The sequence below is a fragment of the Embiotoca jacksoni genome, unplaced genomic scaffold (genome assembly GCF_022577435.1).
Source record: "Embiotoca jacksoni isolate LCO1_2020_lvr unplaced genomic scaffold, fEmbJac1.0.p SCAF_22, whole genome shotgun sequence".
Classification (NCBI taxonomy): Eukaryota; Metazoa; Chordata; class Actinopteri; family Embiotocidae; genus Embiotoca; species Embiotoca jacksoni.
Genome location: NW_027185363.1, coordinates 3911797 through 3926031, shown reverse-complemented (window position 1 = coordinate 3926031; position 14235 = coordinate 3911797). Strand labels below are relative to the sequence as shown.

Genomic DNA, 14235 nt, shown 5'->3' with positions numbered 1-14235 from the left:
AACAATGTCTAAAATTACGACTGTTTCTTTGTTCCTTTTGTTTTTATGAACAAACTAATATACACAGTTCAGACTGTAGGTTATGTCGCGCCAGCTGCATCACATCTGTTATTTTTCTCGGTAGCTCCTTTAATGATACATTACCAATCGTCGTAATAAGTATTGTACTTATATATCAGTACTTCTTGTAGTTTAAGAGTTTAGCTTACTTTTTAATATAATTGTGCCTCCAGAAAAATGACTATAAGAACAAAATATGCACACTGCACTTTTCAGTATTGTCAATGTCATATGGAGCTCTTGGATTCATAAATCCTAATGCCTCCTCTGGTTTGACTTTTCTTTTTTTTTTTTTCTTTTTTTTTTTTTAGATACAACAGTCTTAAACAAGGTCTAATTTTGCCCATACTTATTCTGGTCACTGTATTACAGGCAGCGGCAACAGATGACACTCAGAAATGCTTTACGGGGATCCCTGAGATCGTTGGTAGTATTGAGGAAAGCGATCCCATGGATGAAGCAGAGGAATCGACTGATCCTGGTAACATGGATTCAGATGAGCAGCGGGAACCAGTGAAGAAGGTTTTACCAGGGAGAGTGCAGCACAGGGAACCTGAGAATTAGAATGACAATGATGAAGAAGAAGAAGAAGAAGAAGAAGAAGAAGATGAAGAGGAAGATTATGATGTTTCTCCTCCACTTGCCTCCAAACACAGTCAGCTCTGCACAGATTGTGGAACATTTTTCACAAAAAGATGGCCTCACACATGTGAGCATAAAATAAAGCCCTTTCCCTGCAATATGTGTGGAAAAAGATGTGTCAGTGAGTTGGCTCTAAATTCTCACAGCAGAATCCACAATGAAAACTATGAGCATCGCTGCAAATACTGCTACGCTAATCACACATGTTGCCAGTTGCTTACAGGCCAGTTGAGTTTACTTTTATGTGTTAGGAGTGCATTTTAATATTGTTGTGTTAACAAAATCAGAAAAGGTTTCAGCTGCTTCTGTAGTTTGATGACACCTACATAATGTAAAGAGCATCAGATTTAGACGGGGAAAATGGTCTCCTTACTATTGATGTCTGTTATTGTGATGCTTTATAGGTAATTATAATGCCAAACCCACAGACCTCCATTTATACAGTTACAATCTTACCTGGCAAGTTTTAATGAGTTGTTATGATGGATGGTCAGTGGAGGTGGGCTCAGTTTCTCACATGGGGGAGGTGTTGATGGGGTTGTTTTGAAGTCCATGGGGGGTGAGGGGAGAGACACAGTGTGAGGATTTAGCCCTGATCACTGATGAAGTGTGAGGGGGAAGCAGCTATGAAGAGAAAGGGTGTTGGGTCTGCATGGTCAGGGGAGGAGGCACCTGATGGTACTGGAATGACCTAAATAATGAACACATTCAACTCAGTTCAGGCTTTCCTCAGCCTGAAATCCCCTTCCCCTTGAATTCAGTGATCGTCTTCACTACCAACCACACACCCATCACTTTGTTTCGCTGGAGCTTGTACTCCAGCTTTCACCTGTATGCCACTCTGTGCTTCCTCCGCCTCACTTTTATCCCTCTGCTCAATCCTGACCACATCCCTCCAGGCTTTCTTTTTCCTGTTCAGCATCTCGTGCAGGTTACTGGTCATACAAGCCAGTTTATAGGAGAAGAATCAAATTACCCTGGAGGGTATGGTGTTTGTACCGTTTGAAGTTTCTTATATATTTGTTAAAGGTTTTCTGACAGGCCAAGCCGGTGTACGCCTGAAATGAAATTGCGCAAACCTGTCCGTGAGACCACGCCCCCTCAGCCGTCACCACGCCCCCTTCAGCCGTCACCACCACCAGAGCAGAAATGGCTATCTGTTAGCTGTTGATAATGGGAAGGTACCGAACATGGTCCATCTCCCTGCTCCCGTACGGTGAAAAGCTGGTTTATAACTGCATGAAGTCAGTGTCGTAGCTACCGCATCTGCTCCCAGAACCAGTGGGTCAGAACTTAAACCCAAGATGTGCTCTGTCGTTGGCTGTGACTCGTGGCGTCGCAGTGTGCAGCGGTTCAAGTTACCGGACGACCCAGACAGGAGACTTCATTGGGTCCAGTTTCTTTTCGAAGTTAACGGGCAGCGACTAAAAGAATCGTCTTGGACTGATATCACTATTTGTAGTGAACACTTCACACCCGACTCTTTTTTAAACCCGACCCCGACTGGCACTTTCCAGCTAAAACCCGATGCTGTCCCACCGCTGAGTATCAAGTCCGAGCCAGATGAACCCGAGCCCAAGCAGGTGAGACAGAAACATGTCTTGTTGGGTGTCTCTGACGGTCAGCGTCTGGAAAGAACTGTTTCAAAACAAACAAGGTTCTGAAAGGCGGCGACACGAAACCCGGATAATATGACGTCGGTATTTTCCAGGTATCCTTGGCTGAATTAAACCTTTAGTTTGGTTTTATGAAAGCAGTGGCACCTACGTTACCTTGGAGATTAATTCCGTGCAGTTAGCCTGCCACAGACCAGGCAAACGTCACCGCCTTTAAAGCGTGTGCAAGTGACGCGTTGACGCAAGTGAACGTGTAACCATGTGTTATTGTAAGGAGTTCTCAATTGAACCATCAGCTGATTACAACAACTTTGTATTCCAGTGCAAGCTCTTAGGTTAGTTTAGGTAGTTACTTTATTAATCCCCGAGGGGAAATTTTTTCGCTGCAGCAGCATACAGAAGCAATAAGATAATAATAGAATAATAGAAAAGCAATAAAATAGCAGTAAATAGCAGTAACAAATATAAAATGCACAGTATATACAGTATATACAGTACAGTATATATCTATATATATTATATACAATTACTTACTGTTGTAATACTTTTCTTAGGAGCCTCCAGAACCCATAGAATGTGATCAACTTAGAGCGGGTGAAAGTCCAACTTCTTCAACTGTGAAAGGTAAGAAACTTGACTTGACTTCATAAAAAGTCAAGCTTACATTTGCTCATTTTACGTTCAACATTAATACACCTTCATTTACAGCTGACCCAGAAAGCCCAGTGCCAAGTGATGCATCTGATTATGGTCAGGTGCTCCAAAAAATTGTCAACCTAGACACAATCAGACAAAAGTAAGTTATACTAACAGTTATACTTAATTTGATCACAACGGTTTCGTGTTTTATGTCTATATTTAAAACTATCTACATCTTTGAATTCTCTTTTAGAGCTGAGCTTCTTCAGATGAAAGGGAAGTATGTTGTGAGTGAAAAGCGACTCCTGGAGTTGTTTGGCTGCAAGTGCCCCTTCTGCGGTTCTAAAGCAAATGTTGAGAAGGTTATCCAGGGCGTGCTCATCATTTTGAACAAGCACTGCCAACAGTGTGACTACAGATACGAGTGGAAAAGCCAGCTCAATGCTCATGTCCCAGGAGCTGAAGATCAACACCAGACAGGGGGGAAAGAAGTAGCTTCAGAGGTAGGACGTCAGTTGTTAGATATACTACACAATATCTACCTGTGCATCCAATTGTGTTGTCTGTATTTTTGCAATTTTGCAATTTCTGGCTCTTGTAAAATTAACAGGTGAATTGCTATCAAACTAGAACCATTTTCACTTGGTGCAATTTCACCATTGTTTAAGTGTATATATGTTTCTTAGCTGTATATATTTCTATTTATGTTTTATATTTCTATTGATGTCTATCTGTTTTTGTTTTTGCACATTGAGAGAGAAGTTACAACCGGTGTCAAATATCCTTGTATGTGTTAACATACCTGGCCAATAAAGCTAATTCTGATTCTGAGAATTACAGAGCGGAATTAATGTGATCGTGACACAGACCGTTGAGCTTTGACCACCAAAAAACAGGTCATCCTTGAGTCACGATAATTTTTTTGTGCCATGTTAGAAGAGATTTTCCCAAGACATTTCTGAGAAATTGCGTTCACAGTGGGAAATGGATGTGAACTCACAGTGGCCTTGACCTTTGACCACTAAAATGTAATCAGTTCATCCAATGTCGACTTGGATCCACGGATGACGTGTATAGATTTATCTGCCTATTCCATTCTCGTGCATGTAAATATGGAGGGAATGCCTTGAGAATTTTTTTTCAAATTTGGCAGAAACATTCACTTTGATTCAAGGATGAACGTGGATGTCCTTTGGACATCGATGTTGAAAAGATGTTACAAAACACGTCCACTCAACGTCCACTGCGGACGTCCCCTGTCCCTTGGACATTTGTATCGCGATGCGCCGATTGCACCTACTTGTTTGGCTTTCAGAACGTCCACTGATTTCAAAATTGCAAAATTGTACCTGTTGTTTTCACTGTTTTTCACAGACATTGTCAACATCTGACACCCACAGCAGCATCATGGGGATCCCTGAGATCGTTGCCAGTATTGATGAGGAAAGCGATCCCATGGATGAGTCAGAGGAGGAATCAAGTGATCCTGGTGACATGGATTCAGATGAGGAGTGGGAGCCAGTGAAGAAGGTTTTACCAGGTGGAGTGCTTCACGGGGAACTTGATGAAGAAGAAGAAGAAGATGACGACGACAACGATGATGATGATGATGAAAATTATAAACACAGTCAGCTCTGCGCAGATTGTGGAACATTTTTCACTAAAAGATGGCCTCACACATGTGAGCATAAAATAAAGCCCTATTCTTGCAATATTTGTGGAAAAAGATGTGTCAGTGAGTTGGCTCTAAATTCTCACGGCAGAATCCACAATGAAAGCTATGAGCATCGCTGCAAATACTGCTACGCTACCTTCAAAACAAAGGTGGACAAAATCACTCACGAGCAGACCCACCTAATCGAAGAAACCCCTTATGAATGTCCGGACTGTTCACAGACGTTTGCCTCAAATAAGGAGCGTGCAATCCACCTGGAAGATCACAGAGGCCCAAAGCAGTTAAAATGTCACATCTGTGGGATAGAATTTAACCGCGCTCCTTATCTCCAGAGACACTTAGCGGTGCACACAGGAGAAAAGCCATTTAAGTGTTTAGTGTGCCAACGTGGCTTCAGCCAGGCGGGCCACCTGAAATCCCACATGCGCCTTCACACAGGGGAGAGGCCTTACAAGTGTCACGACTGCAACAAGTGCTTCAATCACAACGTGAGCTTAAAGAGTCACGCCCAACGTTACCACTCGTCGAGCTCTGGACCTGAAGAGAAGAAAGAAAAGATAAATGAAAAGCAAAGTGACTCTCGTGACGCTCAGGGTGGTGGGAACAAGAAAGATGCCGACTCGGGTCTTGACAATGCAGAGGAAGAACAGGATACAGAAGATGATGTGCAGAAGGAGGTAATACGTAGGCCAAAAAATAAAAGAAGCACAGGTAGACCCATAGGAAGGCCGAAGAAAGGTTCAGCAGATAACTTGGTTCAGGCAGAGGAAGTGCAAGGTCAGGGTTCAAACACTGTGCGCGCCAAAGTAAAGGCGCAGAGGTTAAAGAGAACACATTGCAGTGATGAAGAAAGTGAGGACGAGCCAACCAAAAGTGACATATCCTTTGACTCGACAAAGAAGGAAGAGGAGAGAGGTGAGAAAGAGACAAATTCTGACAGCGAATCTGATGTTGACCCAGCAGAAAGAAAAAGAAATAGGTACAATAGTCAAAGCATCAGTAAGAGCTCACGGAAGCATCCGGGAAGACCTCGAAAGAATCAGGTAGTGGAAGACGCATAGATGGATACTGAGCTATAAATGTTTTTGAGTTGAGCATTTATGAAGAGAAAAAGTACTCTTAGGCCGGGGTCATTTCAAATGCCATTTTTTTTTAAATTTTTTTTTTACTATTAACACATAATAGCAGCTTTGTTCTTTGTGTTGAAAATGTTCAATTCTCTTACTGTAAAAAAACAAATATTTCTATGTGCCATCACTTGTATTGTGTGCATATGTACGGGGCAACTGAGCTGGAAAAACATTTGTGCAGTTGAGCAACAAACTAGACAACGGAAACCGCAAAACAGTATTTGGATTGAGGAAAAAGACGTTCACTGTGTGTTCACATGATTGTAATGCTTTCCTGGATAATCATGACTTTTTACAATTCCTTTTTTTGCGGACAAATTCCACAGGAAAAACACGAGCAAGTCCCTACGTTGTCAATGTGGGGAAACCCTGTGTTACTAATTTCATTACTGGTGGTTCCGCTCTATTCAAATGTCAGCAACACCCTGAAATTGAAGTAACTACAGATGGACTTTTCCTGATGTGACATGTTTAAATGTCTTGTTGATAAAGGCCCATTGTCTGTGTTTGACTTCCAAAATAAATGTATTCATACTGCCATATCATGGATGACTGGTAACACCAGATAGTTTGGGTTTTTGTTTGTCCAGGTTTTTAGATATTTGCCTCAGCCTCAATATAATGACTGAAGGGAATTTTGTTTATTTGTATTTTATAAAGGATTAAGACACGACACTGATTCTGGACAGACGTGTTAAAAATGACTTTGCAGTGAGGGCAACAATAACGGAGACAGATATCTCTAAACCTTGGGGGAGAATAGTCCGCTTGTATAAAATATATTCAAAAGTTTACGGGAAGTGTTAAACCCTCAAGGTAAGAAAATCAATTACATATCTTACAGTTACAATCAATACAGAATTATTATCTTTTCACTGCAGCTAAGGGGGAAATCGTAGAGGCAATTTTATACCAAAATATTACATTGGGAGATTGATACTTATTTTGTGTTATTCAGACTAACAAAGCCCCGTATAGGTTCAGATAAACTTCTGATAATGTCGTTTGTCCTTCGTTTTCTCTTTTAGTAATGACAAGAAATGTCAGTAATTCAACGCGATTCGTGTATTCAATGCAAATCCAGGACACGCCCGTCATTAAAACACGCGAACCCAGCCAGAAAGCCCCGCCCATTTCGCCAGCACCACGGCTAACTAGCATAACAGCTAGCTGATGGCTGCACAGTGTGGCTGACGTCGGAAAGCGGTCGTTGCTCCAGGTCCCGCTTACTTTTCCATGAACATTGCACTGTGAACGACCGCATTAAGAGCCAGAGGAACACGAGTTAAATCCGAAATGTGCTCCGTCGTCAGATGTGATTCGTTTCTTCGAAGCGCGCAGCGGTTCAAGTTACCGGAGGACCCGGAGGACAGGCTGCAGTGGGTCCAGTTTGTTTTGGAAGTTAACGAGCAGCGACTGAAAGAGTCGTCCTGGACTGATATTTCCGTTTGTCGCGAACACTTCGCGCCCGACTGTTTTGTAAACCCGATCTCGAGTGGCGAAATCCAGCTAAAGCCCGGTGCTCTCCCATCGCTGGGTCTCCGACCAGAGCCTGACAAACATCTGGAGAGCCCACGTGTGGTGAGTCTGCTGCAGCAACATCTGCAACTAACCACTACGGAATTCAGTTGGCTTCAGTACGATTTTAAACTTGCAGAGTGATCACAAATAATGTAAAGTTTGCAGCTGTAAATCTTTTTAAACCTGTAAAATGTATCTGCATAAACAATTCGAGTTTGGGCATGTTTAGAATAAAATATATATATATTTGTAAAGAAAAAAAAAAGTGCATTTGTAGAACAGAATTATATTTATAAAGTAAAGGACAAACTTTGGAACCTTTTGTGAACACCTCTCCACAAGCTCAATTCTTATTGACCGTAATTTGAGCCGATAGTGTTTTAAATAAACTAGAAACCGATTGTATTCATGGTATACTTGGTGGTGCTGTGTGTGGGAACATAAATATGTCCATTTTTTTTTTCATGTATTATTTTGTAGCTTATGTTAAACTATCAGCTTTTGTTTTTGTGATTTTGTGTAGGAGCCTGTGGAAACTGCAGCTTCCAGCCCTGGAAAATCACAGCACACTCTAACAGGTAGATATAGAGAAAGGTAGAAAAGGTTGTTTATTTGTGACACCCTTTCTCTACTCATGAATATTGAGCTATTTTGTAGCCTGCATCCTGATGTCATATTCACCTGACGCTTCAGATGCTGTCTCTGCTGGATCTGGCCAGACACAACAAAAAGATCTGACTACACAACCAGACAAGAAACTGTAAGTTACCCTTGCTCTCCATGTTGTAATATTGTACATCAGGTTGTGTCTGAAAATCTGAAATTCTACTTGTGTTTTAGAGCTACACCCCCAAAGACGAAAGGAAAGTACGTTGTGAACGAGAAGCGCCTCCTCGAGTTGTTCGGACGCAAATGCCCATCATGTGGATGTAAACTCCAGACGGAAAAGGTCACTTATGGGGAGCTCGTTGTCTTTAACCAACGGTGCTTTAAGTGTGACTACTCTAACCAATGGAAAAGTCAGGTCAATGCTACTGTCCCACCAGCTGACAATAGACACCCGAAAGGAGGCGCAGAAGTGACTTCAGAGATTCAACAGGTAGGTTTGTGCGATTTCTCAAATGCAATTACATTTTTTATTTTTATTTTTTTTAACTTTGATTGGTGGCAGAACCATGGTTGATATTTTGGAACTACAGTTCCCGTTATGCAGGAGGCTTAGGGTGATACAAAGTGTAACTTTGACATGGAGGTCGGTTATTTAGCCCGTTGTTTGAGCCTGGATTTGTTGTCTCTTTGAGAAACTGGCATCAATAAAAGTTTGGCAGTTCCTGTTTGTGTTCATGGATGTCGAGCAAACTACCACTGAGTTACTTTGCTACTGAAGAGAACCCGAAAGCCTGATAATTTTGAGAAGTTCTGGAGTGTCTTTAAACCGTGACTCCTTATTTAATTAATTTGTGATGGACATTGGGGGCAATTATTTCCTCAGAAAGTGAGGTATGACTTAAAGTTGAATTTGGTCTCAAAGCACGTCTCTTGCCTCTCCCTCCATGAAAAGCTCATTTATAACAATAAATTCTTGCATTTCCTGTTTAATATGTTGACTTCTTTGCTCTACAGACTTTGACAACTTTTAATCGTGCTAGTTTGTCATTGTATGTTTCCCAGGCAGTGCCAACAGACGACAGCCCCGGCAAAGCAGTTTTGTCTGAGATTGTTACTTTTAGTGATGAAGAAAGTGATTCCTCAGATGATGAAGAGGAATGTCATGACGTTTGGGAGAGTTCAGATAGTGAATGGAATCCACCGGAGGATTCTGAGGAAGATGAAGACAACGATTTAGACTCCACGTGTGGCCTCAAAATTAATGAGCTCTGCACAGATTGTGGACGTTTTTTCAGTATTCAGAAGCCTCACGTTTGTGAGCACAAAATAAAGCCCTATTCCTGCAATATTTGTGGCAAAAGATGTGCTACCGAGATATCGCTAAAAGTTCATAGCAAAATCCACGATGAAACCTACGAGTATCCCTGCAAATACTGCTATGTTACCTTCAGGACCCGGGTGGACAAACTTAAACATGAGGACACCCACAAATATAAAAAAAATCCCTACAAATGTCCTGACTGCCCAGAGACATTTGACACCAGTAAAAAACGGCGGACCCACCTGGCAAAGCACAGAGGCCCGAATAGGCTTCTCTGTGGGGTTTGTGGGATTGAATTTTTTCAAGTAAATCATCTCCAGAGACATTCTGTCGTGCACACGGGACTGAAACCGTACAAGTGCTCAGTGTGCCAACGTGGCTTCAGCCAGTCAACCCATCTGAAATCCCACATGCGAGTGCACACGGGAGAGAGGCCTTACAAGTGTCAGCACTGTGACGAGTCCTTTAATCACAACGTGAGCTTGAAGAGTCACATCCAACGTTACCACTCATCGAGCTCTGGACCCGAACAGAAAAGGGGTAAAGTGGACAAAACGGCAAATAACGCTGGTGATACTGAGGACAATGGGAATGAGAAAGACACAGACTCTGAGTCTGACAATTTAGAAGAAGAAGATACAAAAGAGGAGGAGCCGAAAGGGAGAGCAGATAGGCCAAAAAATCAATATAAGAGATCAGGTAGACCCAGAGGAAGGCCTAAGAGAAAAGCAGTAGGCAACTTGGTTCTGGCAGGGGAAACAGAAGACGAGCGTTTGAACACTAAGACAGCAAAATCAAAGTCACAGAAGTTGAAGAAAACGGGTTCTGCTGATGAGGCGAGCGAGGAAGAGCAGTCGGGCAGTGACGTATCCTTTCACTCAGCAGAAGAGGAGGAAAGAAAGGAGGAGGAGGAGATGACGAGGAAGAGCGCAAGGAGCTCGAGAAGAAGTACAAAAGATGACAGCGATTTTAACCCAGAAGAAGAAACAAAGAAAAAGAGGCGAGTCAGTGAGAGCAGTGGTGAGAGCAGTGGTGAGAGCTTAGCAAAACGTAGAGGAAGACCAACGGAGAAGTCTTTGAACACGTAGAGCTGAAGAATTCATTTAGTGAGATCAATTGTGAAAACAAAAGGACCCCCAAAGATCAGAGGGCTATACAGAACTGTATGGATATCTTTCAGTGGATAAATTAAAACAATTCCTGGTGTGAGAAACAAAACATCCACGCAGACCAGCGTGTCTCTGAATTTAATCATCTTACTGTCAAAATATCATGTTGTTTGATTTTCAAATACCTTTAATCCTGTTAACTGATGTGTAGACCAAGGAATCAAATTGGAAACAGGAGACTGAGCAGGCCTGATATTACATTTGTGATATGACTTGTCTGAGCTCCTTTGCAAGAAAAGCAAGTCAATATTCGTTCAGAATCAGCATCAAGCTCATGTCAGGGGCTATTCAGCTTGATAATTGATCCTGCTCTCGGAGTATTAGATATCGCTACAAACAGGATCAGTCCTAAAACCACAAGCACAAGTTACAATATTCAATATTGCAGGCAAAGCTATTTGCAAATAGCCTTAGGAACAATTGGATTGAGTAATCACTCTAAAGAACGGTATTAGTGTTAGGATTAGAGGGGGTTACAGAATGCTGTTCATGTATCTGAATAATAACAATCTGTGTTTGAAATGATTAAATAGCTTTATACAGTTAAATCAAGGCTGGTCCTGTGTCTCAGTCAGTTTTTTTCTTACGCTTTAAAAAGCTGCACAATTATGCGACGTGTTGAAAAACATCATTATCAGTTCATCTATCAGTTCATCCATCAGTTCTTTTTTTCATGTTTTCGTAAGTCAGTATTACAGAATGCTTCCCTTTTGGCCAATAAATCAGATTTACTCAATGACAATGTTCTTTTATGTAATGCCAGAAAATGTATAGAGGCAGGGTTGGTATTTCCATCTCATTGTGGTTTGAGGTTTTTCTGAAAGAAAATGTTGGCTCTCTGTTTAGCCTGAGCTTCAGCGATAACCGATGTGTCCTCAGAGCTTTGTGAAGGACCAGAGAGATATGGTTTACATTACTGCTGACTGTTTTGATTTACTACTTTGACTGTAACTTCTCAGACTATGGTTTTGCAACCGTGTTGAGAAACTAGACAAGAAAAGTAAAATATAGGTTAATAAAGAAGTGAATGAATAAACAAATGAAAAGCTGTGGAGTTCTGCACTCTTTTGATTTACCTATCCTAAATCTCTGCAGGTTTATTGCCATACTATTTATAAAGTCGCAAATAGTTGAAAGCAACATTAAATATGCAAGTTGTAGATTATCTTATAAAACATAGAAAATACCTTACATGGGTCTTTGAGCTTTTTATGCAAACATTTTTAAAATAAATGTGTCCAACAATAAAGTTTAGAGCTATTGTGTGTTGAGCACGACCGAACAGTTGACTCTCAGCTCTACCAGATGTTGAATTTAAATTGTAGGACTGTATCTGGGTTCGGAGTTCCCACTCAGATCAAAAAGCCTGAATGAATCCCCTTCCTTACATGTTCATCCTCTTTCTGTGTGTGCACGCCACTGACTTAAGCTTGCTTCAAGACCCATAGAGTATTTTGAGCGTCAGATAAACGTATTTTTTTCTCTGGGAAAGAGTCAGCCTGTTAATGGGGAAGTCCAAGGCTCCTCACTGTGGACTCTGCTTGGAGAACTGAACTGAACAAAATTTATTTGGCTTTGTTGGGCTGCAAACCATCATACTTCCCGGATGGACTGATGGAGGAATAAATGAAGTTGAATTGTTTTTTTGTTACATTTTTCAAATGTATCATTCAGTTGCATTATGTTTGAACAAAGAAAGAATAAGACAAAATGCAAAAATTACTTTTATCTGATATTATGAAAGTATGGAGTATGCATAGATTTCTTCCACAAATTACATATTTTTGCTCAGCTCCAGTGATCTAAGTGAAAAACAAAACAAAAAAATACAAATGAATAAGAGTAAGACTTCTTAAGTCAGCCCATTCAGTCAAAACCTTAGTGTTGGATTTAATACTGAGGTGATTTTAAAAGTATTTTTTGAGGGATATCACACTGATGGTACATGTAAAATATAGAGTAATGACAAGAGTGAAGAAATCCATTTTTAATTTTTGTAAATTTTGTTTGAATTCACAGCTGTGACAGTTTGGATTAATATTCCATCATTTATTTTTCATGTAAAATTGCTAAACATTCTTCCAGTTTTGGCTTCTCACATCAAAAGATTTGCTTCATTTTTGTCATCTACAGAATCTGAACATTTGGGAGGGTTTTGAACTGATATAACAGGGAGTTTTAAGACACCGTCTTGAGCTTTAAGATACTACAAAGGACACTTTTCATTATTTTATAGCATTCTGTATACAAATCAATTATCTGGTTATTGTCGCATTAATGGATAATTTGGCTGCATGTGGCCTGAGCCCTGTAGTGCAACAACTGGGGGATTCGGTGGCTGCTAGTCACAAGAATACCACTAGATGTCATCCTTGTGCCACAGATACCGACTTTATTTCCAGAATAGTAACAGCACAGTCATCCCTCCTGCACAATTATTATGGTAACTGTTACTGACGCTGCAGTACCTGAGCTGGCCTGCTGAGTGAAACCAAGCTCCTTCTTTCTCCTAAACCTCTTCCTCCCCTCTTTTCCTCTTCTGCTTCTTCCTCCCTCTCCTGCCATCTTCTCTGAACCAGCATATTCTGCTGAGATAAAGCAGGTTTCTTTCCACTCCACTCCCCGTAGGTGACCACCTGCTCTTGCAGATATCTAAAAGCTACACCTCAAAGAGCCTGGGAGTATTATAGAGGAGCTAAGATGCCCTTGTCAGAGTGAGCTGCTGAGGCTTGCAAAATTCATGCACTCTGTCATTTACTATGTCACAAGGACATCATGGTATAGTTGGTTTCTTTAATTCTTTCCCATCTTTTTTGAATAGGTCCATTTATTTTCTCTCTTTACATACCAATGTTCTCTGTCTAGTTGTGTAACCCTCATCCTCCCTGCCTCCCATTCTGGATGTGATGTTTTTAAGATGCCTATTAAATAATCTGAGCCGCTCTCTGTTGACAGAAGACCAGATTGATGCTTTGAGGCGGACTTCAGAAGAAGAGTGCAGCATGGATAAAATAACTGTTTTGGCATGCTGGCTCCATCAGTGAGGATAATATTTATTTGCCACCACAAATTCACGCCGCAGGATAACTAGGCAGTTTAGATCTGTGGTAATTTTGCTAATTTCTTCCATAGTGCAAACTAGAGAGATGGGAACATCAGGAGAAAAAAGTAAGATAACATGAGCTGACATAAGAGAGTAAGAGCATTTCCACGAGCAGCTGGAGCCACTGTTCGACTATTTTACTTTTATTGGAGATAAAGTTTTATCTGAATTTCAGGAGCAGGACCACGCCTCAACCACTCCCCCACTTCCGGTCACACCTATAAATATCCACCCACTCTAAACCTCGGCCTGTTCGCGTTTTCCACATCCCACCCTCCCTCCCTCCCTCTTGTTAAACCGTTTTACTTATGGTTGTCATTTTCATCGCCTTTATCCTTCCGTCCCACATGGAGATCTCGGGGATCTACAAGGCCCGGGAGCTGCAGTGGATCCTCAACTAAGCCTTCCCCAATCCGCGAAACTCTCACCCTGGCTTAATCTCCCTCAATCAATGAAGATTCGCCCTCGGCCGAGGCGGGGTCCTAGCTAGTGAATGGTTTCTATATTTGCGTAAGAAATCAGATTTGAAAATGGGTTTCCCACACAGGAACTCAAATAAGCCACACAGATGCAGCAGCTATCCACCTGCTAAATGACATTTACTTGCTTACCAGCTACCAGACAACATCACTTGGTTGTTTATTGAAATGCACTTTACTTTTGCACTGTTTTCTATCTTCTTCTTTTTGTGCGTGTTTTAATATGCTGTGCTTGCTTTGTTTTTTGGGAGTCCCTTTGGTCATTTGCCCG

The 14235-nt window shown here is 41.4% G+C and overlaps 2 protein-coding genes across 2 annotated transcripts; both read left to right on the top strand.

The window, feature by feature from the left end:
• The first annotated feature begins 1866 nt into the window (after window positions 1–1866).
• On the top strand, window positions 1867–6314 carry LOC138202939 (uncharacterized). The gene is made up of 5 exons (XM_069157317.1): window positions 1867–2285; window positions 2873–2942; window positions 3027–3114; window positions 3211–3460; window positions 4332–6314. Exons 1-5 carry the CDS (start codon window positions 2007–2009, stop codon window positions 5691–5693), a joined length of 2049 nt encoding a protein of 682 aa, XP_069013418.1. The 5' UTR covers window positions 1867–2006; the 3' UTR covers window positions 5694–6314.
• Window positions 6315–6952: 638 nt separating this feature from the next.
• Window positions 6953–11829, top strand: LOC138202938 (uncharacterized). Its single transcript, XM_069157316.1, has 5 exons — window positions 6953–7343; window positions 7807–7861; window positions 7977–8043; window positions 8124–8382; window positions 8955–11829. The coding sequence occupies exons 1-5, from the start codon at window positions 7059–7061 to the stop codon at window positions 10299–10301; spliced, it is 2013 nt and encodes a 670-aa protein (XP_069013417.1). The 5' UTR covers window positions 6953–7058; the 3' UTR covers window positions 10302–11829.
• The last annotated feature ends 2406 nt before the right edge of the window (window positions 11830–14235 follow it).

Coding starts and splice junctions, on each gene's coding strand:
- LOC138202939 (XM_069157317.1), top strand. CDS start 2,007: ATGTGCTCTGTCGTTGGCTGTGACTCGTGGCGTCGCAGTGTGCAGCGG. Junction 2,943..3,026: donor AACTTCTTCAACTGTGAAAG/GTAAGAAACTTG, acceptor CTTCATTTACAG/CTGACCCAGAAAGCCCAGTG. Junction 3,461..4,331: donor GGAAAGAAGTAGCTTCAGAG/GTAGGACGTCAG, acceptor TGTTTTTCACAG/ACATTGTCAACATCTGACAC.
- LOC138202938 (XM_069157316.1), top strand. CDS start 7,059: ATGTGCTCCGTCGTCAGATGTGATTCGTTTCTTCGAAGCGCGCAGCGG. Junction 7,862..7,976: donor ATCACAGCACACTCTAACAG/GTAGATATAGAG, acceptor CTGACGCTTCAG/ATGCTGTCTCTGCTGGATCT. Junction 8,383..8,954: donor TGACTTCAGAGATTCAACAG/GTAGGTTTGTGC, acceptor TATGTTTCCCAG/GCAGTGCCAACAGACGACAG.